Below are 21,305 nucleotides of genomic sequence, written 5' to 3' on the forward strand. Positions count from 1 at the left end.
TCTCATAAAAATTCTTATTACAAAATAACAGGCCTACAATGCACATGACACTATATTAAAGACATGTAATGAATTTGGATGGATTTGCATGTATGGTTGGTATGGGTTAAATCACAGTCACAACACTACTGAGTCATCTCAGCATATGTCAATTCACTGATTCAAAAGTCAATTTATGTTGATTTCCAAAAAAAAAAAAAGGAAATAATGACAAGAGTACAATGGATTTTTTTTTTAATGTAGACTATTAAGGTGTTGCCATTTTCAGTAATGCTTTTTCTGGGGGTTTTAAGCCATCTTTAAGAAATATACCACTGAAACTTGAATCAGGAGAAGAGCTTGTAGGTAACAATGTGCAAACAATTCTTTCTTTCCCTACTCTTGTGGCCACAATGCTAGGCTGTTGTGATTTTAAGATGAAAGAATGCTGAAATCTAGGCACCCATCATTCATATGCAAATCTCTCACCATATGCGTTTCCTGCAAGTGAAGGAGTTTGTACTCAGCAGAGAGGAGCTTGTCAGAGCTTGTCTTTGTTTACCAGAAAGCTTTGGGGTGTTCTTTTTTTGCTGCCGTCAGAAATACATCTCTGCAAACAATCACCACTGTCCTCAGAATATGCAGATCTTCTATATCCACAGGCCCTCAAATAAGTACCTAGCATTTATAATCATCAATTTCATCTAATCCAGGTGTTTGCTGGGTGTTTTTTCCTCCTAACGCTAGGCATTTATTTGGAGGGCTGTGAGCAGTAGGTGGTTTTGTCAGATCTGCAGTAGCATAAAGAACCAATTTTTCTTATCCTAATCCTATAGCTGTCTGGAAAAGGTGACACACAGTGAGACATAATGATAAGAAAAGCTCAAGCTGCCCAAGGCAGTCAGATACCAAAGCCGGATGATTAAACTATTCTGTAACATTCCCAGAGTCCCAGGGTGGGGGAGGGAGATGTGAATGGTTACTTCTCCAAAACCACCAGAGAAGAACGGACAGAGACAGGCAATGTCCTCCTTGCCTTCATATTCTTCCATACATAGAAAGTGGAGCCGGGTGGGTGGGGGAGAACCACCACACTTCTCTGTAATGTGTTTGGAGAACTAAAGGGCACACCGTGCCTACCTGCTCCATTTAGCTAAGCTGGGAATGTGTCAGTATTAAGCACTGACAGCTCTTACACTCAGCCAGTGCTGGGTAGGGAGAGGAGGGGACAGATGAGAAAGGAAGAAAAGGAATGGCAGCAGTTTCAGCAACTTCCCCTCTCAAGCGGCATCTCAAGCACAGGCCCCAAAATAAGAGGGAAAGATGTTGTTGTCCACATGTAGGGCCAAATGTAGGGGCAGGATGTAAGCCCTTCTGGCTCTACCCATGACTTCACACATTTCCAGCTGCCTTGTTTGGATACAGCAACACTTATCAAGCCAGGCAGGTCAGTGGTTTCAGCACCATGGAAAGCTCCAGTAAAGCCTGGATGTGAATGGAGGCCATTTGAATCCCTGCACATAGTCTACCTCTCCCAAGCTCCACACATGTGGATCATTAAATGACCAACTCCCTGGCCCTGACATGAGTGCTTCTCCTCTATTCTGTGACCTCCCACCTAACCTGCTCCCATGGATGGTTGGGCAGGGAGTGGGTGATATTTGACTCCTCGTGTCTCAAGGCATCCCCAAGGGCCCTGGCTCAGGTTCCACAGTATCCAGAATCTGTTCCAATTTCCCAGCCAGTAGAACAGCAGCCCCAGACCTGATCAGCTTATTCTGAGATTGAAGCTGATGCCACTCCCCAAATATCCATGTGTTGCTATGGATATCTTCAAAGAAGCTGCTTTTGTGCAGGGTCCTGGTTGCATTGAATCATTCATGCAGACAGCTATACACACAAAGCCTTTCCATTTGCAGATATCTGCATCAACCCATGAGCATCAGGTGTAGGACCAAGACCTGTGGTTTAGACCTAAGCTTGGATGCTGGAGGCAACATCCAAAAAGGAAAACAGGGCCAGCTGTAGTATTGCCAGTGAACTTCAGGGAAGAGCGCAAGTGTAGACTCCTCTGTAGGTTTTAAATACAAACATAAATGAAAACGTGTCAGCAGAGGATACCTCTAACATCCTTTAGAGTACCATTACCTCATCTAACAGTGATCTGTGACATTAACTCTGTTCTCACATTTGAAAGTCACATTGAAAATGTTAAGGAGAAAGCAGGGCTATTGTCCCTGACCTCCATTCATTCAGATGAATATGAGAATGTTGTTGTATGCATGCTTGGGATCTCTGACCTTGTGCACACCCTCTACTGTATTTCATAACTTCCACTTAACATTCAGGGGGCAGAGTCACTAGACGCAATCCCCCTCACCCATCCATGTGCTGAGGGTGGGTTTGAAGCTCTAGGATAATTATAGAAAACAATCGTTATTGCATTGTGCCTTCCAAATCCCCTTAACACTGATCTAATTCTACTCATATTAATAGAATAATATCTTGTCTCTTTTGTTCTAGTACTGAAAAAAATCAGTATAGTATGTTTTCTCCATGGTAACCCATCAGTCCCAAAAAATGAAAATTTTGCATAATTCAGAATTCAGCATATTTCCATCATTATAAACTCTGCTTTTGAGTAAAGGATTTGATCTTACCCCTACATGACAAAGCTTGCCTTTTTTATTTGATAAAAATTATGTATGAATGAATGAAGCTGATTTAAAATTTGCTAAATTTTATTGAAACTCGTTTATCAGGTATTGTCATATACTACATGTCAGCTGTCAAATAATTACTCTGCATGTCAAATACAGTCAAGCACTGACTGCTACCTGGCAGATACTGTCAAAACTACTGCTTCATGCTGGTGTCCAATACTGTTAAATGTTCATTGCTCCGTGTCAGAGTACCAACAGTAGCTGTGTATTAGATACCGTAACATGTTGGCATGAGAACATAAGAGGCCTGCTGGGTCAGGCCACAATGGCCCATCTAGTAAAGCTTCCTGTTCTCACAATTGCAAACCAGGTGGACACATGGGAAGCCCTATATTATGTTGGAAATACAGATACAGAACAACAAATGTTCAGGGAATATTTGGAGACTGCCTGCTAACATTTTCAGAGGACTCATTTCAATTATGATTTCTCATAGAACAGGGAGTGTCCTGAGGAATAGCTCAGATGGTAAGAGCATGGGACTCTTAATCTCTGGGTCATTGGTTTGAGCTGGTTGTAGTGTTGGGCACTAAAGGCAGTTAGACAAGGTGATCCATTCCAACTCTACAATTCTTTGATTCTATATATTTAATGGTTTTAAGGATGGGTTGATTTGTGTTTTATTGTGTCTTGCATTGTTGTAAGCTCACTTGTGGGCCCTTCAAGGCAGGGTATAAACATTATTGAAAACCACACATTTTATAAAGATGGAAGAGTAGTGCTAAGGTGACTGCTTGCAGAGATTGTTGTGCTCTTCCATGTCTTCTCAAGCATGTCATTATGTGAGTTTTCAAAAGAAGCAGCATCACTATGCTTTTGCTAGACTAACAAGCAGATGATGAGAAACAGAAAAACTATCACCATGCCCTGCCTTACTGTACACTTCAATACAAAGCCATAGAATAGTTTTGTGGTGCTTTTTAGTTTGGTGTTTTATTTTTGGTTGGGCTTCTTTTTTCCTTGAAGTGGAATCAAAGAATGGTTATTAAAGGAGATAAACATTATTCATCTTCACAGAAAGCAAAAGCCTGTTTCTGCTTCCAGATTCTCCAAGTCATTCATCTTCATTTTCACAGCTTCCTCTTCCTCGCCTCCTTCATCTAACCTCCGTGGTCTGTTCAGCTTCTCTTTTCTTCCTTGCCCCAATACTTTGGGCTTGACTGTCTCGCTTAATAAAGTTACTTCCTTTTGATGATCAATCTACTGTTTGAGTATTAAAAGGAAATAAGAGCATATATAAGAATTATGTGCTTTCATAGAGAGTCTCTCCCTAAATCCGACGGTGTTCTCAGTGTATGAAAACAATTTGTCTCCATAAAGAGGGTCAGGGGAAGTAGCGAGACAGTATTTTGATAAATATTGATTTTGCTTTAGTATGATCACAGCACTTGATGACCTTGGGAACTCCAGAAGTATACTCAGACAAGAGTCAAGAAAACTTTTAGCTTCCAAAACACTGTAAGATTAGATGGCTTAAGAAACATTATTTGAGATTTTCATAATCCTCTATTAGTTTATTGTGTAATGTTTATATGGCAGAAATCTAAGTGGGACAGAATATCAATTTCAAGTTATTGCATTTGCTTTTTTCTTTGGGTGTTCCCTCCACACAATTGTAATCATATGGAGAGGAAGGAGCTGTGACAACTGGCCCCACCTGTACTGTCACATCCCAATGTGTCTCACTCTTCATGTGTTTGAGGGGGAATGTCTTGAATATACAAAGGCTCCCCCACTATATGGTCTAGAACTCTACAATTATGTGGAATGAGTGCCATTTCGTGAAAATGGCCCATCCCCCTCAAACCCTTGCCATTTGAATACTGAACACTGTCCGTCTATATTGGGTGAGGGGGAGCATCCATACTCACAGTGGGTCAATATGTTGATTGCAAAGTGGGCTCTAGTCCATCAAAGTTTATACCGGAAATCATTATCCTTTTGGGCCCATGGACTTACATGGATTTTCTTAGTGAGTGCTGTACCTGCCACCAGCACCCCTCTGATCACTTCTCTCCTGCCTCACCCAGATCAGAGACAAAACGGGGGAAAGTACACAAACAAAGTTTGTTTTCCAGAGGATCTGGATAGGAGTTGAATCCTGCAGAATTAAGATGAGCCTTGAAAAGCAGATAGGTTGTAAAGGGGAAGGGGGAAGGAGTCTCATTCTTCCAATTTTATCCTTGTATCCTTATCAATGTACTTTCAAAGGGCATAAAAGATAATCACCCTTATCACCTTGTATGGGGAAGCAGCAGAAATTGAGAGAAGGCGCTCAGAGGCTTTGTGGACACCAAGGAAAACCTAAAGGGTGCCATTGCACCCACAAACACCACATTGGCAACTGCTGGCTTATTCCACAATAAATGTGTTACACTTTAGTGTCACAAAACTGTTGTTTTTTTCTACCATTGACTACATTCTTTCCCTCAATGAACTCTAGACATTGTAGTTTACCCCTCACGGAATTACAATTCCCAGTAACCCTTAATAAACTACAGTGTCCAGAATTGTGGGGGTTTTGGGGGGGAGGTGCTTCAAATGTGTTTTAAAGGTAGAGTGTTTACACAGCCTAAATATGCTATCCTCCTGAGTTTCTGTTGAGTAGTTTGAGAAGTAACAGTAGGGGGAGGGATGCTTAACCATTAGGACTTCACTATCAGTGGCATATGCACTCTGGTTCATAGTCTGAGTTGTTTTAAGGGAATGGATGCCATAGGGCACTTCTTGAACTGTTTCTGGGAGACTTTTTACACATTTAAGGTGTGCATCCAGTCAGTATACAAGTATACAGTAAACCTATAAATGATCCACAAATGGGGCAACAATCATGTGCTTGCAAAGAGATGTATCATAAATCATATTATATCATAGTAGCTAAGATTACCATCAAGTAGCTAAGATTAGCTAAAACTCTTTGTAAAGTGTGTGTGTGTGTGTGTGTGTGTGTATGTATGTATGTATGTATTAGAAAATGAGAAATTGTTCAGTGCCTCTGAATGGTTTGTGATACCACTGGACCAGGCTGCAATCCTAACCCCAACTCATCTGGAAGAAAGCCCCACTGGATTCAAGAAGACTTGTATTTGAGTACACATGGTTAGGTTTTTATTTTACTTGATCTCCATAACATCTGAATTCTCTCAAAGCTGGGGAGCTATGGATTGACTCTAAGCAGTATGCCTTCTTCCAGCTCTTCTAATCATTGCATTCTCCACAAAAGGAGCAGAGGTTTCAGGAAAGTTCTCAAAGGGCCGAAGTGTTTCCATGGCAGCATTTCTATCTTTAGGGTAATTCTCTTAAGGCAGAGATAGGGTCCTTCTCTCCATCATCCCCCAAAGACTCATTATCTCCTTTCTAATGGTGACTTTTTAAAAAATCAGACTCAGAACCTAAAAGGTAACTCAAGGCTGGTGGCATAATACACATACACACAAAAGTTGAGGTCTGTTTTCCTGAAATACACTTCCTCATTGAAAACACTATAAATCTGGTTGTATCAGATTCACACACACACAGCTGCCATTGCTTCTCCTTTCTATGCATAAACACTATTGGGAAGCAACTAAATGCCTATCCCTATGTGTGAACTAATAACCAATTATTAGAGAAAACAGAGTTGCAGATGTGAACTTTAACCAAAACTTGATTTAAAAATCAAGTTTAAATACTGGGGACACCTGTACAGAAGTGGTTTGCTGGGTGGGGCAGAACCCCTATGCTAGCTCCTAGCAGGTGGTTCAGTGTTGCTTACCAGGAGGGAGGGACAATAAAGCAAGGAGGTCCATGTGTGCAAATGCACCAGCAGAGCCAACCCAGCACACCTGTCATGCACTTGAACCAGACTAACCTCCCTGCTACTTTGTGTCTCCCAATCAACAATGGTGATCCACCTGCCATGAAGCTCGTGGAGTGACTCCACCTCACTCAGTGAGCCACTTCTGGGTTTGTTTCATGACTCTGCGTATCCAGGCAGAAACCAGCATCCATGTAAACATAGGAGGATGTTCACTGGTAAAAAATGTAAGAGTGAAAGTTTAATGAAAATTCTCTTAATCTTTCACTTGCTGCTTACCACTTGTTTGGAGCTTCTTCTTCCTTTGAACTGCAAATTCAATATGATTTTTGCTTAAATGGGTTCTTTGTAAGACAGGAGTTACTAAATATTTGGGCTTGGTTGCCTAAATTATGAGAAACTGTAGTCAGCATGACACATACACCACAACTCTAGACACACTGCAACCACACACGCATGTATGTACACATAACAACCACACATACACGCACACACTCACTTTCCCCCTTCTGCTTGAAAAATGTGTGTTTGCTCCCCACCCCCAGATTGATCTTCTTGGAGACTGCAGCTGGGGAGGCAAGAGTTAACCTGTGCTCAGCAACTGCAAGGAAGATCACACACAGCCTATGCAACAACTACATCATTAGAGAACTTTCCAGAGAGGGGTGGGGTCACAGCCAGAAAGATAAAAGTCAAGCCTTATTCCCCAGTTGCAACCCTCAAAATTGTTATTAGGCTTCATTTTTAGTTTTAGTTTTGTAATAAAAAAACCTCCCATCTTACATTAGCCCTAATATTTAGAGAAGAGAACGCATTCTAGTTGAAAAAGGTATGTCGTTAATCAGTAAGATTGCCTCCTGAAATTTATTTAATGAGTTTTTGCAATACTTAAGGGGATGCAACTGGAAACAATTAAAAGATCAGTGGTATGTACAATTTGTGCTACAGTACATTTGCTATGCGGTATGTGGGCAAAGGTTAGTTAAGAAGATATTAACTTTTGACATTTTAGCAACAGGCGTGTGGCAAACTCTGTTAATAAGAACATCCTCATCCCTGTAATTTTAGACCACTTTGGGGACTGTTGAGCTATAAGTGTGATCCATTGATTTGCAAAAATAAATCAAAGAGCCAGGACTTGCACATGTGTGGGTTAAACAGCCCTTCAACTTTTGGTCACGTTAAGTAAAGGCTATAATAGCTCAATGAGGCAAAGACGGCCTGCTGACAATCACACAAGGTTTCACTGTTCTTTGCTACAGTGCATGTTAGCTCCTGCAGTGAGTTCTCATCCCTGCTAGTGTGAAAGCCTCCCAGCAGAGCCTCATGACAGATGTGAAATAAATGTGGGATTTAGCTCTGATGTAACATAGAATTGTAGGTAAGATACAACCAAGACTATAAATGCTATTATTTAAGGACAATGTCCCATATATCAGCAGGTCTGTGTTTTTGGACTTGTGTAAATGAGATGGGCACTACCTGAAAGGGAAGATTATAGTATCTGAGAAACCTGGAGCTTTTCACCTGGAAGCTAACCCCCCCCCCCAAAAAAAAAGGTTCATTTTTTCATGGGAAGTAGTGCCATTTTCTTTTTTTGAGGGATTCATTTAGGTCTTTACAAAGAGTAGCACCTGTGGGAAGATTTGGATTGCGGCCAAGGGGATCAAAACTCTGGCCATATGCCTTGGGAGAGGGTGAGTCTGCAGTAGGAAACAGAACAGGGGAAGTGTGTGTGATTTTTTAAAAAAATACTTGCCTGCTATCCATGTTTATTATTTACTTTCAATGTCAGGAATCCAAACAGATCACAGAGCCTTGTGCATTCCCTTTAAGCCACCCTGCCAATATCATCATGCTTCTATACAAATACGTGGTGCAGCCACATTAGGAATACTGTGTACAGTTCTGGTTGCCTCACCTCAAAAGTGATACTATAGAGTTGTAAAAAGTTTAGACAAGGGTAACCAGAATGCTCAAGGGGGTTGGCCAACTGCAGTGAAGCAGAGCACCTCCATAGCAACTCCCACAAGGTGAAGCCACTTCTGCTATTGAATCTCATCTAAGGAGCATTGTGAGATAAGCTGCAGGCAGGAAGGGTTTGGGATTCCCATCCATGTGCCCCTTTTGTTCTGAAAATTGTCCCCTGATGTATACATGATTGGACAGAACTGGGCATGAACAAAGGGGTTTGCTGTCTTCACATCTAAACTGGCCCTCAGTTTTGACCTATTTTTAAAGCCACATTTCCATACCTGTTCCCACCATCTGGTGGGCATATTGATAGTGAACAATAATTACTTAATGGCAATGTTGTGTCTGTAATCAGATTGGCATGAAGAGATCTCTGAAAGTAGGTTTTATCTTAGCAAGACAACCTACTGTAGCACAAATGTACTATTGCATTTCATGCCTCAGAAGTGATTGAATCAATAATTGCATCATCCAAGAACTGGAATAAATTATTCATGCTAGCCATTTTGGATATTAACATACAAGGCAGGTGGAGACCTTGTGTAATCCTGATCCTTGTTTAGATGCGTATTATGTTAAATTTGTGTACTCTTTGGCTATTAATGAACTAACATATACTGTACAGAGTTTGTGAAAATGTGACTCATCGTTTTAGTTTTTTACTATATTTCCTTCCCATTCTTTTCTTTACTATTGCCTGATATCTTTACCTGTCAAATGTGATCATACATCTTTTAACACACCTTTATTCACATAGTGTTTAGCATGGGAATTGTGGTAAATTTCAGGTCTGCTAAGTGCTCACTGTATTAGCTGAAGCCAGGTAATATAATAAATAAATGATTCCTAAAACTGTACAGCAGAATTTCTCACATTTTTCAGCCTAGTGAGCTTGGGGATGTCTCCCACCACTTTTCACTGCACAACTGTGCTAATTTAGCACTCTTGCCAATGGCTATGTTAGAAAGATGTGAACATTTTCTGCGCAATGGCCAAAAGGTCAGAAAGTGCCATTGCTTTGCCGACCAGCCTCTATACACCCATCTAGGGCTGATCACCAGCTGAGAAATGGCAATGAAGAGGATGCTTCAGTGAGCAATTATAATTGGATCTATTTTGAGGCATGCTTGACAAGCTGTGCTGAGCCACAGCAGTGAGTCTCCTTATGCTGGTTGGGAAGTACTGTTCTACAGAACTCAGCTAGTGACTATGTTCAAAATGTGACTCTGCTATCATACACCATTAAAATGATCAGCCCTATCTAGTAGCTGCAATATCCATGCAGGGCTCCAAAAGAGCAGGGATGTCCCATCCTGATGTGAGGAACAGCTTGGTCTGCACATCCACCTTGCTCATATGAAGTCTTCCAAGCATCAAGGAGAATAGAAGCTCTGTTTGTAGAGCACACCATTTTAACACTTAGGCCCTATTGAGCTTTGAATCGTTGTCAGCATTATAAAGTGTTGAAGAAAACATATCCTGTAGTACTAGTTTTCGTAGAAATAAATGCAGGTGCAGAGAATCAAGTGATAGGAAGTTCTTCTGATCTCAGTAATATCAAAGGAAAGATGAAAATGACCATTGATTTATAAGGAACAATTTTCCCTGATGCAATATGTGAAGCAGAATCATATAATTCTACCAAATTTTGTCGGGTGAGATAACAGCAGCTCTTAATTTCACCCCTTATTTTTTACCAGCACTTGGGAAATGTTTGCACATAGCCTTGGTTGTCCATCTACACAAGGAACCTAGGAGTGAACCCTGCGGTAGTGCACCTCCCACTCTGTGTATACCCTGTAAGAACAAGGGGAGGTTATGTGACACTGCAAATAGGGCCTGTGCACGTAGGCCTAGTATCATGACGTTGTATACACTGGGGAGGAGATTGTGAGCCTGAAGGTTTTTCTCACACTCCACTGCATTGATAGCCTACAATAATAATACAGTCATACCTCAGGTTGAATGTGCTTCGGTATAAGGACTTGCTGGAAAATAAGACTCCAAGATGGTTATCACCAATGGAAGCTAAGGCAGTTAAAAAGCTAAATATGGAGTCAAAATGGCCAAGATATTGGGAAATCTTGGAAAAGGAAGGGGACAAACTGAGATTGCAGAGTTTTGAAAAATTAAAAGGGAAGGTGAGAGATTGGTTACATTATCACCAAATAAATGAAGTGTTTAAACTAGATAGAAAAATAGGCTTCCAGGTGGAAAAATCAAAATTAGAGACTGAACTGTTAGATTCCAGTACTAAGAATTTGTCAAAAATGTATGATCTGCTGCTGAAATGGAATACACAAGATGAAATGGTAAAATCAAGTATGATTAAATGGGCTCAGGACATTGGTCATAACATCATGTTTGCTGATTGGGAAAAGTTGTGGACCACCGGGTTGAAGTTTACGGCGTGTAACGCCTTAAGAGAAAATATAATGAAAATGATTTATAGGTGGTACATAACCCCAGTCAAGCTTGCAAAGATCTACCATTTGCCTGATAACAAATGTTGGAAATGTAAAGAAAAGGAAGGTACCTTCTTTCACCTCTGGTGGACGTGCCCGAAGATTAAGGCATTCTGGGAAATGATTTACAATGAACTGAAAAAGGTATTTAAATATACTTTCCCCAAGAAACCAGAGGCCTTTCTCTTGGGTATTGTCGGCCAGGGGGTGTTAAAGACAGATACAACTTTTTTTATGTATGCTACAACAGCAGCTAGAATACTTATTGCAAAGTACTGGAAGACACAGGATCTACCCACACTGGAAGAATGGCAGATGAAGGTGATGGACTATATGAGCTTGGCAGAGATGACGAGCAGAATCCGAGACCAGGGAAGAGAAGCGGCGGAAGAAGAATGGAAAAAGTTCAAGGATTATCTAAAGAAATATTATAAAATTGGTGACAGTTAGAATGATGTTGGATTAAAACAAATGGTTACTATCAGTAATGGTTACGACAAAGAGAATAAGGGGGACTAGCATAAATTTATAATAAAATAAGGCAAGATTTCGCTGAATAACTGTAAGAACTTGGAATACAGAAACAGGAAGTAAGAGGAGGTCGAGGAAGTAAGGTTTAGAAATTGGGTTATGAAATGGTACTTGTTTTATGTTTTATTATTGTTGAATGTTTGTTCATGTATGTTTTGTTTCTGTTATATAAAAAATTGTTCAATAAAAATATTATAAAAAAAAAAATGAATGTGCTTCGGGATGAGAACATTCCCATTCCCATTCGCATCTAGAGGTACCACTGTAATAATAATAATAATAATTTATACCCTGCCCATCTGGCTGGGTCAGATCATGTGCAAAACAGCCAACATGGTGCTCTCCAGAAGCTTTGGACTCCAGCTCCCATCATCTCCAGCCTATAGTCAAGAATGATGGGGACTGGAGTCCCCAGCAACTGGAAGACACCAGGTTGACTACCTCCCTTTGGCATGATTCCCAAAGGGAATGTGCTGGAGCAACTATCACAGGCTTCTATTGGAAATTCCTTGTGATACTACTAATGATGAGCTACAGAGCCCAATTTCTTCACCATTTGGAGAACGTCAAGATTTTAGATGTTGCTTTTTTATTCTTCAGTGAACATATATTCCTCCACTATAGAACCTAATGAATATTATGTATGTTACACCTCTGCTCAATAATCTGCAGTGACTGCTAATTTGTTTCCGGGCAGTTTCAAAGTTTTACTGTTAGTATATCCAGCTTATTGTTGTTGTTGTTTAGTCGTTTAGTCGTGTCCGACTCTTCGTGACCCCATGGACCAGAGAACGCCAGGCACCTCTGTCCTCCACTGCCTCCCGCAGTTTGGTCAGACTCATGCTGGTAACCTCGAAAACACTATCCAACCAGCTTAAGACAAGCTTACTTGCCCCATACATACTTAGCCAACTGCTTCTACCTGTGGATCTTGCACATGGTGAAATGCCATATGATGTTTGTTCTGCATCTGTTGGTAATTTATTGTGGCAGCATCTTCTTTGTTTCAGCTAGCCTATTCATGCACAAAATTTTGTTATGTATACTTGTTTTTAATGTTTGCCGATTTTATGTTTACTGTTGATAATTGTTGTATGTATACTTCTTAGAGGGTTCTTTTAATTAAGTGGTTTATAGTTCTTTCTTAGACAAACATTTTTAAGTATTCAAAGCAATTCACACTCTTCATTTTGGTAACCCTATTATCAGCATTTTACAAGTGGCAGAGGGGCTGACACTGCTGAGTTGGGTGGCTGGCCCAAGACTTTGCTCATTCAGCAGTATTGTTTTTCCTTTGCCACTTTAATGTTTTGTTGTGGGGTTTTTTTTCAGATTCTTTGACAGCTTGGCATTTCCTCCGCCCCTCTTCTTTTCTGGAATATGCAGCCATGCAGATATTTATAAAAAGATGGGGCAGATCTCAACACAACAAGGCCATTCACTCATTAATTATATGCACGTGGCTATGATGCTATTGTCTCCGGATTCTGGCTCAGGGGAGTGTTGTGGATAGTATAATAATGTTAGGGTGCATTTTTTACAATGTGAAAAAGCCTTCACTGGGAAAGTAGGCGGTATTATTGTATACTGATTTTCTATATGAATTTTATTTCTGAGTGAAAGGGAAAAAATGAGTGAATTCTTAAAAGAATTTTCCAGCATCGCAGTACACCAATGCAGCCATTATGGATATTTATCACTGCGGCAAATGTATAATTATGTTAAAGTATTGCAATTTTCATAGCAAAAATAAATGCAGGGAAGATTGTTTTTGTCTTATAAGCGCACACCATTGTTGAGAATTCCAGCCACTTTTACTGTATATCTAATTCTGTTCCCTTTTGTTTAAGCTGGCAGGATTCATCTACGCCTGTTATGTTGTGAAATGTATCACCGAAGAAGAGGACAGCTGTAAGTAATAAAGGTTTATTACATGCCAGTTGAAACTATTTTTTATATCATCCATCTCACTCATCCATCCCACTCCAATATCATTCTGAATACTTTGTCATACTGTAAAATGAGAAATGGGTTGGGGGAAGGGGGTAGAATATTTGAACTTAGGCCATGACAGTTCGGAGCAAATGGTGAAAATGGTAAAATGCAGCTACAGAAAATAATTACTTTCTGAAATGAATGAATGAATGAATTTATTAATACGGTCACAGACCAGCGTCAACACACACAATATCACAGATCATAAAAAATATCAGAAATACAAGGGACAATATTTCTGAAATGAAACACTACAAAACAAAAGTTCCTCTAAAAATACTTCACAAAGACCATGTTTCTTGCTTCTCGCCCATCTTAATTCTTGCCCTACTAATGTGTGGGTAAAGTTCTTGTAAGGTGACTATTCAGATTTGTTGTAGCAGTTTTGGCAAGAATAGAATGCAACAGTTTCATTTCAAACTTGTTAGTTCATGTTTCTTCCAATCAAAAATAGTCAAGGAAAGGGGTTAAATGCTTGGAGTTTCTCCTGGTTTGTTGTGTCTGAGAAACCCTGTTGAGTGGAATGAAGTACACAAACATAAAGCAGTAACTTCAGCTTATAATCCTATAATCTTGCTTTTTACCTAATCACTTCTATTGCTTTGGTTCAGTTTGCTATCAATATCAATCAATTAATCTTTATTTGCATTTTCACTGACCAGTTTCTCCTGTATATATGAGCATATATCAATAGACAAACTTTATAAATAAATGTAAATATCATAGCCAGACAAAAACATAGCCGCCAGAGAAATCAAAAATACACTTCCTATTAAGAACAGTTTACTCACTCCTTTCTGATAATATTTGTGTCAGTCTAGCAAACGCATGCTGGGGAGGAACAAACTGCAACCCCTGGCTTATGTCTGAACCAGAGATTGTGATTCAATTAGCTCAAAAACATGATGATCGGTAACTCCTAAACAAACCTTGGCTTATCTCTGTGGAGTGAAACAAAGCACATCCCCTCTTTCAGACACAACACCAAGGCGGTGATTATGGTTTGTTTCTCTGCAGCACAAATGGGGTGCAGTGAAGAGGGTACAGTGGGCTTGTGTATGGTATACCAGGAGTGGAGAACCTTTGGCCCTCTAGATGTTCCTGAACTACAACTCCCATCAGCCCTAGTAAGCATACCCAATGATCATGGATGATAGGAGTTGTAGTTCAGCAATTTCATGAGCTGGTTTACTGTGATCTCCAGATGTGGCCAATCACACAGGGGTCAAGAGAGAGGAAGCTCCATGTTCTCTCCCCCTTCCCAATATTTATACACACCTTTACCTGTGTTGTTTCCCAACCTCTGCCAGAAGCAGCAATTTATGTGGAGCACAATGTAATGATGTCATGATACAGATAAGTATTCCTAAATGTTGTAGGAAAGTGCAGGGGTGGAACTGCCATGGAACTGCCATTTTCAGTAGCAGTCTGCTGAAGTGGTCATATAGCTATATCCTGAATACATAAAAATTCAGTTTAGAATATTTCAGTAACCACACGCGTAGTTCAACACTCTGAAATTGCACTAATTTCAGCAGGAGAAATTTAAGAAACTAACTGGATTTAACCACATGTGGTTTTCTCATTATCAAACCAAAATTATTTCCCTGTTGTCATTAAAATAAAAAAAAATGTGAGATTAAAGGAAAATGCATGAAATTTGGGAACAGAATACATGCATATCTTATGGCCAGAGGGGTGATAGAAAAGCAACGCAGGAGGGTGTCTAGATGTGTTGGCATCATCTGCCAGAGCACCATGGTAATCCATGGGTCCTACTTGCTCTGGAGTCAGTGAGGTAATAATGAGGCTTTCACGTTTGTTTGTGATAAATTAGAGGAGAGGAAGCCAGAGAATAAAGAAAATGGACAAGCCAAGTCTGGGTGCTTCTTTCTTTTTGATGGGAACCCTACTTCATGCTAGCAGTTTAAACAGCAGCACTTCTTTACAAGGTTGTTTGGATTTGAAATTAAAATTTAAAAGGTTGCATTTTAGCTGGCTGAAGATGTTTTGCTGAAGTTCAATGCATTGTGCAAGTTGAACCTATGCAGTCAGAAGTAAGCATCACTGGATTCAGTTGAGCTTATGAAAAAAAACAAAAACCCCAATGCATAGGATTGCAGACATCTCATCCCAATAAATTAGATATTGTGTTATGTACTGTAGCTGCTTTCTCTGTGTATGATAAAGGAATAACACATCCAACTTCATTTTTAGACTTTCCTTGGAATATGGCTATGAGGAGAAGCTTTCATGATATATTCCTGAACTTCAAAATTTATCACTACACCACTGCTTAAGGCTGCTCTTTTCCTCTCTCACATTTTACATGCAGCCTAGGGTTTGCTATGAGGAAATTCACTCTCAACAGTAGTTCAGGGTCTGACATAAAACATCATGTTTTAATGATCAGAGAATGTGCCAGTGTGTGCAGTCTGAATTGATTTGCCTGTCTGTTCAGTTGTTTACGTCCTGACCTGTCTTAAAGGTGTAGGGCAAGTAATCAACATGCTTTCAATTATTGCTATCCATATGGATAATATTTCAATAGATCTACTGATCAGGGGTATGACTTGTCTGGGCACATTCCTGCATGTCTGCCATGAGAATGATATTTGCCAGTTTCATTCTCTTGGTTACCTTCATTTTCCTATAAAAATTAGATGATGGGGAGCTCCTGGTGTCCAGAACATACCCAAATATGACCTTGTAGGGCAGCAGCTGAAGAAGGAACAAAAAGGGTTTTCTTGTGTGAGTTTCTTGTGGCTGATTAGCTGCTCTCCCTGTGCAAAGGTCAGAGGGGGCAGGGCTTCTGTTGAGGTAGGTGATTAGCTTATCAGAGCTTGTAGGGCAGCGGCGCGCGCCTAGCGGCGCACGCAGTTTAATCCATCTTTTAGATTTAGGGGAGCTAGTCTCAAACGTTTGTTGGGGGAGACCTAGGTTTTTGGTGGGGAGTTATTTGTCCTGTCTTCACGCTTTTTATGATGGAGGACCGCTGTAGTCACCCCCAACGACACGTTCTCAAGATGGAGGGTGAGGGAACAGCTGCAGTCGCCTGCGGTTCCTGCGCAATGTTTGCCATCTTGCCAAAGGTTGCAGGCAGCTTTACCTGCAGCAATTGCATGTTGATTGCCCTCTTAAAAGACAAAGTCCAGCAACTGGAGGAACGTGTAGCTACGCTCCAAAGAATTAGAGAGCTGGAGCTCTTCTTGGAAGCAACAGAGCACACCGTCTCCACCAAGGAGGAGACAGGGGACTCCCCTGAGAAGGAGGCTAGTTCACCAACACAGGAGCCAGATATATGGAGAAACGTGACTCAAAGAATTAGGAGGCCCAGGGTTCGCTCTGATTGTTTAGAAATACACAATCGCTTTGAGGTCCTCTCCCCTAGCATGGAAGACGAAGAGCAGACTCCATTTGAGGACCTCTCCCTCATTACAGTCAATCAGGTATATGAAGACGAGCAGCAAAGTCAGCCCTCAGGGAATGTGCAGGCGACCTTGGAACGGACAGCTCACGGAAGAACCCCGACCAAACCTAAGGGGAGGCGTGTAGTGGTGATAGGGGATTCCCTACTGAGGGGAACAGAAGCAGTGATCTGTGGGCCTGACAAGATGTCTCGGGAAGTGTGCTGTCTCCCCGGGGCTAAGATCCAAGATGTAACTGAACAACTGCAAGGAATCATAAAACCCACTGACAAATACCCCTTCCTCTTGGTTCATGTGGGAACCAATGACACTGCAAGCAATAGCCTCCAGAAGATCAAAAGAGATTACGAGGCTCTGGGCAGGAAATTGAAGCAATTAAATGCACAAATTGTCATCTCATCTGTCCTCCCAGTTGAACGACACGGCCCAGGGAGAGAGGGAAAAATAGTGGAAGTGAACAACTGGCTTCGCAAATGGTGTAAACAGGAACGGTTTGGATTCTTAGATCACGGAATGCAGTTTCTTGAAGATGGACTTCTGGCAAGCGATGGGCTGCACCTCACAACGGTTGGGAAGAATGTTTTTGCAAAAAAACTCAGAAACCTCATCAGGAGGGCTTTAAACAGTGCTCCTGAAGGTAGGAGTCTATCAATTGATGAAGATGATCATCCAAATATCATAGACCGAATGGAGCAAACAGCACGCAGACCTAGTAGTGAGAGGAAAAAATCCTTCAATAAGAGACACGGGGGAATGATTAATGGACTTCAATGTCTGTACACTAATGCGCAAAGCATGGGAAATAAACAAGATGAGCTTGAGCTCTTGGTACAGCAAACTAAATATGACATAATAGGCATCACTGAAACCTGGTGGGATAAGTCCCACGATTGGAATGTAATAATGGATGGATACAATCTATTTCAGAGAAACAGACCAGACAAGAAAGGAGGAGGAGTGGCGTTATATGTCAGGGATGTGTATACCTGTGAAGAGATCTAAGATTTAGAACCTCAAACCCAAAGTGAGAGCATTTGGGTCAAAATTAAGGGAGAGAAGAATAACAGTGACCTCATTGTGGGAGTTTACTATAGATCCCCAAGCCAAACGGAGGACATAGATGATGCCTTCCTGGAACAGATGGCCAAGCATGCAAAAGGAAGGGAGATAGTAGTAATGGGGGACTTCAATTACCCGGATATTTGTTGGATGTCAAACTCAGCCAAGAGCATAAGGTCAAACAGATTCCTCACTGGCCTTGCAGACAACTTCATTGTCCAGAAAGTGGGAGAAGCAACAAGAGGAACAGCCATTTTAGATCTGGTCCTAACCAATGTTGATGACCTGGTTAGTGGGGTAGAAGTTAGTGGGGTAGAAGTGGAAGGATCATTAGGCGCGAGTGATCATGCTCTTCTGAAGTTTACTATACAGCGGAAAGGAGCAGCCAAGCATACTAAGACTCAATTTCTCGACTTTAAGAAAGCCGACTTCATAAAACTTAGGGAAGTGCTGGGTGAGATTCCATGGACAGTAATACTAAAAGGAAAGGGAGTTCATGATGGCTGGGAGTTTGTTAAGAGGGAGATAGTAAAAGCACAACTTCAGGCAATACCAATGAGACGGAAACATGGAAGGTGCCTACAGAAGCCAGGGTGGCTATCTAAAGAACTTTTAACTGAGTTAAGATTAAAAAAGGATGTGTACAAAAAATGGAAAAGAGGGGAAACCACCAAAGAGGAATTCAAACAAATAGCCAGCACGTGTAGACACAAAGTCAGAAAAGCTAAAGCACAGAATGAACTCAGGCTTGCTAGAGAGGTTAAAAGCAACAAAAAAGGCTTTTATGGGTATGTTCGTAGCAAAAGGAAGAATAAAGAAACAGTGGGGTCACTCAGAGGAGAAGATGGTGAAATGCAAACAGGGGACACAGAAAGGGCTGAACTCCTCAATGTCTTCTTTGCCTCAGTCTTCTCCGATAAAGAAAACAATGCCCGACCTGAAGAATTTGGAGCAAATGATTCAGCAGAGGAAACACAGCCCAGAATAACTAAGGAGATAGTACAAGAATACCTGGCTAGTCTAGATGTATTCAAGTCTCCAGGGCCAGATGAACTGCATCCAAGAGTATTAAAAGAACTGGCAGATGTGATTTCAGAACCACTGGCAGTCATCTTTGAGAATTCCTGGAAAACAGGCGAAGTCCCGGCAGACTGGAGGAGGGAAATGTTGTCCCTATTTTCAAAAAGGGGGAAAGAGAGGACCCAAATAATTACCGCCCAGTCAGTCTGACATCAATACCAGGGAAGATTCTGGAGCAGATCATTAAGCAAACAGTCTGTGAGCACCTAGAAAGGAATGCTGTGATCACCAATAGTCAGCATGGATTTCTGAAAAATAAGTCATGTCAGACTAACCTGATCTCATTTTTTGACAGAATTACAAGCCTGGTAGATGAAGGGAATGCAGTGGATGTAGCCTACCTTGATTTCAGCAAGGCATTTGACAAGGTGCCCCATGATATTCTTCTAAAGAAGCTGGTAAAATGCGGTCTTGACTATGCTACCACTCAGTGGATTTGTAACTGGCTGACTGACCGAACCCAAAGGGTGCTCATCAATGGTTCCTCTTCATCCTGGAGAAGAGTGACTAGTGGGGTGCCACAGGGTTCTGTCTTGGGCCCTGTCTTATTCAACATCTTTATCAACGACTTGGATGATGGACTCAAGGGCATCCTGATCAAATTTGCAGATGACACCAAACTGGGAGGGGTGGCTAACACCCCAGAGGACAGGATCACACTTCAAAACGACCTTGACAGATTAGAGAACTGGGCCAAAACAAACAAGATGAATTTTAACAGGGAGAAATGTAAAGTATTGCACTTGGGCAAAAAAAATGAGAGGCACAAATACAAGATGGGTGACACCTGGCTTGAGAGCACTACATGTGAAAAGGATCTAGGAGTCTTGGTTGACCACAAACTAGACATGAGCCAACAGTGTGACGCGGCAGCTAAAAAAGCCAGTGCAATTCTGGGCTGCATCAATAGGAGTATAGCATCTAGATCAAGGGAAGTAATAGTGCCACTGTATTCTGCTCTGGTCAGACCTCACCTGGAGTACTGTGTCCAGTTCTGGGCACCACAGTTCAAGAAGGACACTGACAAACTGGAACGTGTCCAGAGGAGGGCAACCAAAATGGTCAAAGGCCTGGAAACGATGCCTTATGAGGAATGGCTAAGGGAGCTGGGCATGTTTAGCCTGGAGAAGAGGAGGTTAAGGGGTGGTGATATGATAGCCATGTTCAAATATATAAAAGGATGTCACATAGAGGAGGGAGAAAGGTTGTTTTCTGCTGCTCCAGAGAAGCGGACACGGAGCAATGGTTCCAAACTACAAGAAAGAAGATTCCACCTAAACATCAGGAAGAACTTCCTGACAGTAAGAGCTGTTCGACAGTGGAATTTGCTGCCAAGGAGTGTGGTGGAGTCTCCTTCTTTGGAGGTCTTTAAGCAGAGGCTTGACAACCATATGTCAGGAGTGCTCTGATGGTGTTTCCTGCTTGGCAGGGGGTTGGACTCGATGGCCCTTGTGGTCTCTTCCAACTCTATGATTCTATGAAATAGTACATCAAATACAGCGGTCTGTGCTTGTTCAAAAAGTTTATATTCCATGGCTAATTTGTGGCCCTCCAGATATTGTTGGGCTATAGCTCCCATCATCACTGACCACCTTGTCTGGGTCTGGTGAGCATTAGAATCCAACAACAGGATTACAGGTTAGCCACACCTGCTATAGAACTTCTAAGGGAACTTTTTATTTATTTTACATAGCAGGTTAGGGAAATTCCTATTCTCACCAGGTAATCACAAATTCTGCAACATCAATATATGGGTCTAGCACTTAAATTACCACTTTAAGGGCTACTCTTTCCAAGCAATCCCCTGAATCTCACTAGGAAGTGTTGTGGAAACGTGAGATTCTTGGGTGAACACTTGGGTAGAACAAAAGCTACATGAGCCAAAACTAAAAAATGCAACAGCAACTGAAAGTTTTAAGGCAGCAGTGGGAAATTTGATCCAGCTAGTGGGCTGGATCCATAACTGCCCCACCCTCTATGGCCCACTTTGACAGGGCCATGGAAAAGGCTGCCAAATTCAAAAAGTGGTGGATCAACTGGAATTACTCAGGAGTGGACTGAGAGTGCACCCCCACTTACTCCTTTTTGCATGGTCCTGTGGGCTGACCCATCCCAGTCCCATGCCTGATGTCACGAGATGGACAGGCAAGCATGTTTTAGGCCAAAACATGCCATGGCTCAAATGTGGAGGCCTGGTAGCCACAGGACACAGGTTCCCCGGTACTATTTTAACAGTTAGGGTTAGGATTCAACTGAGTAGATGCACAGAAGGGAG

The 21,305-nt window shown here is 41.4% G+C and overlaps 1 protein-coding gene and 1 long non-coding RNA gene across 5 annotated transcripts in view; one reads left to right on the forward strand and one right to left on the reverse strand.

Annotated features, from left to right (window-relative positions):
* NKAIN2 (sodium/potassium transporting ATPase interacting 2) overlaps window positions 1-21,305 on the forward strand; it is a 451,605-nt gene that overhangs the window by 406,126 nt on the left and 24,174 nt on the right. For all 4 annotated transcript variants that reach the window (XM_053381820.1, XM_053381821.1, XM_053381818.1 and 1 more), the window contains one exon: window positions 13,319-13,379. In XM_053381820.1, the coding sequence (XP_053237795.1) occupies window positions 13,319-13,379 (61 nt within the window). The remainder of the gene's footprint in view (window positions 1-13,318; window positions 13,380-21,305) is intronic.
* Window positions 1-21,305, reverse strand: part of LOC128410502 (uncharacterized) — a 91,203-nt gene that overhangs the window by 49,452 nt on the left and 20,446 nt on the right. The window lies entirely within an intron of this gene.

This window comes from Podarcis raffonei, chromosome 3, assembly GCF_027172205.1.
Source record: "Podarcis raffonei isolate rPodRaf1 chromosome 3, rPodRaf1.pri, whole genome shotgun sequence".
Lineage (NCBI taxonomy): Eukaryota > Metazoa > Chordata > Lepidosauria > Squamata > Lacertidae > Podarcis > Podarcis raffonei.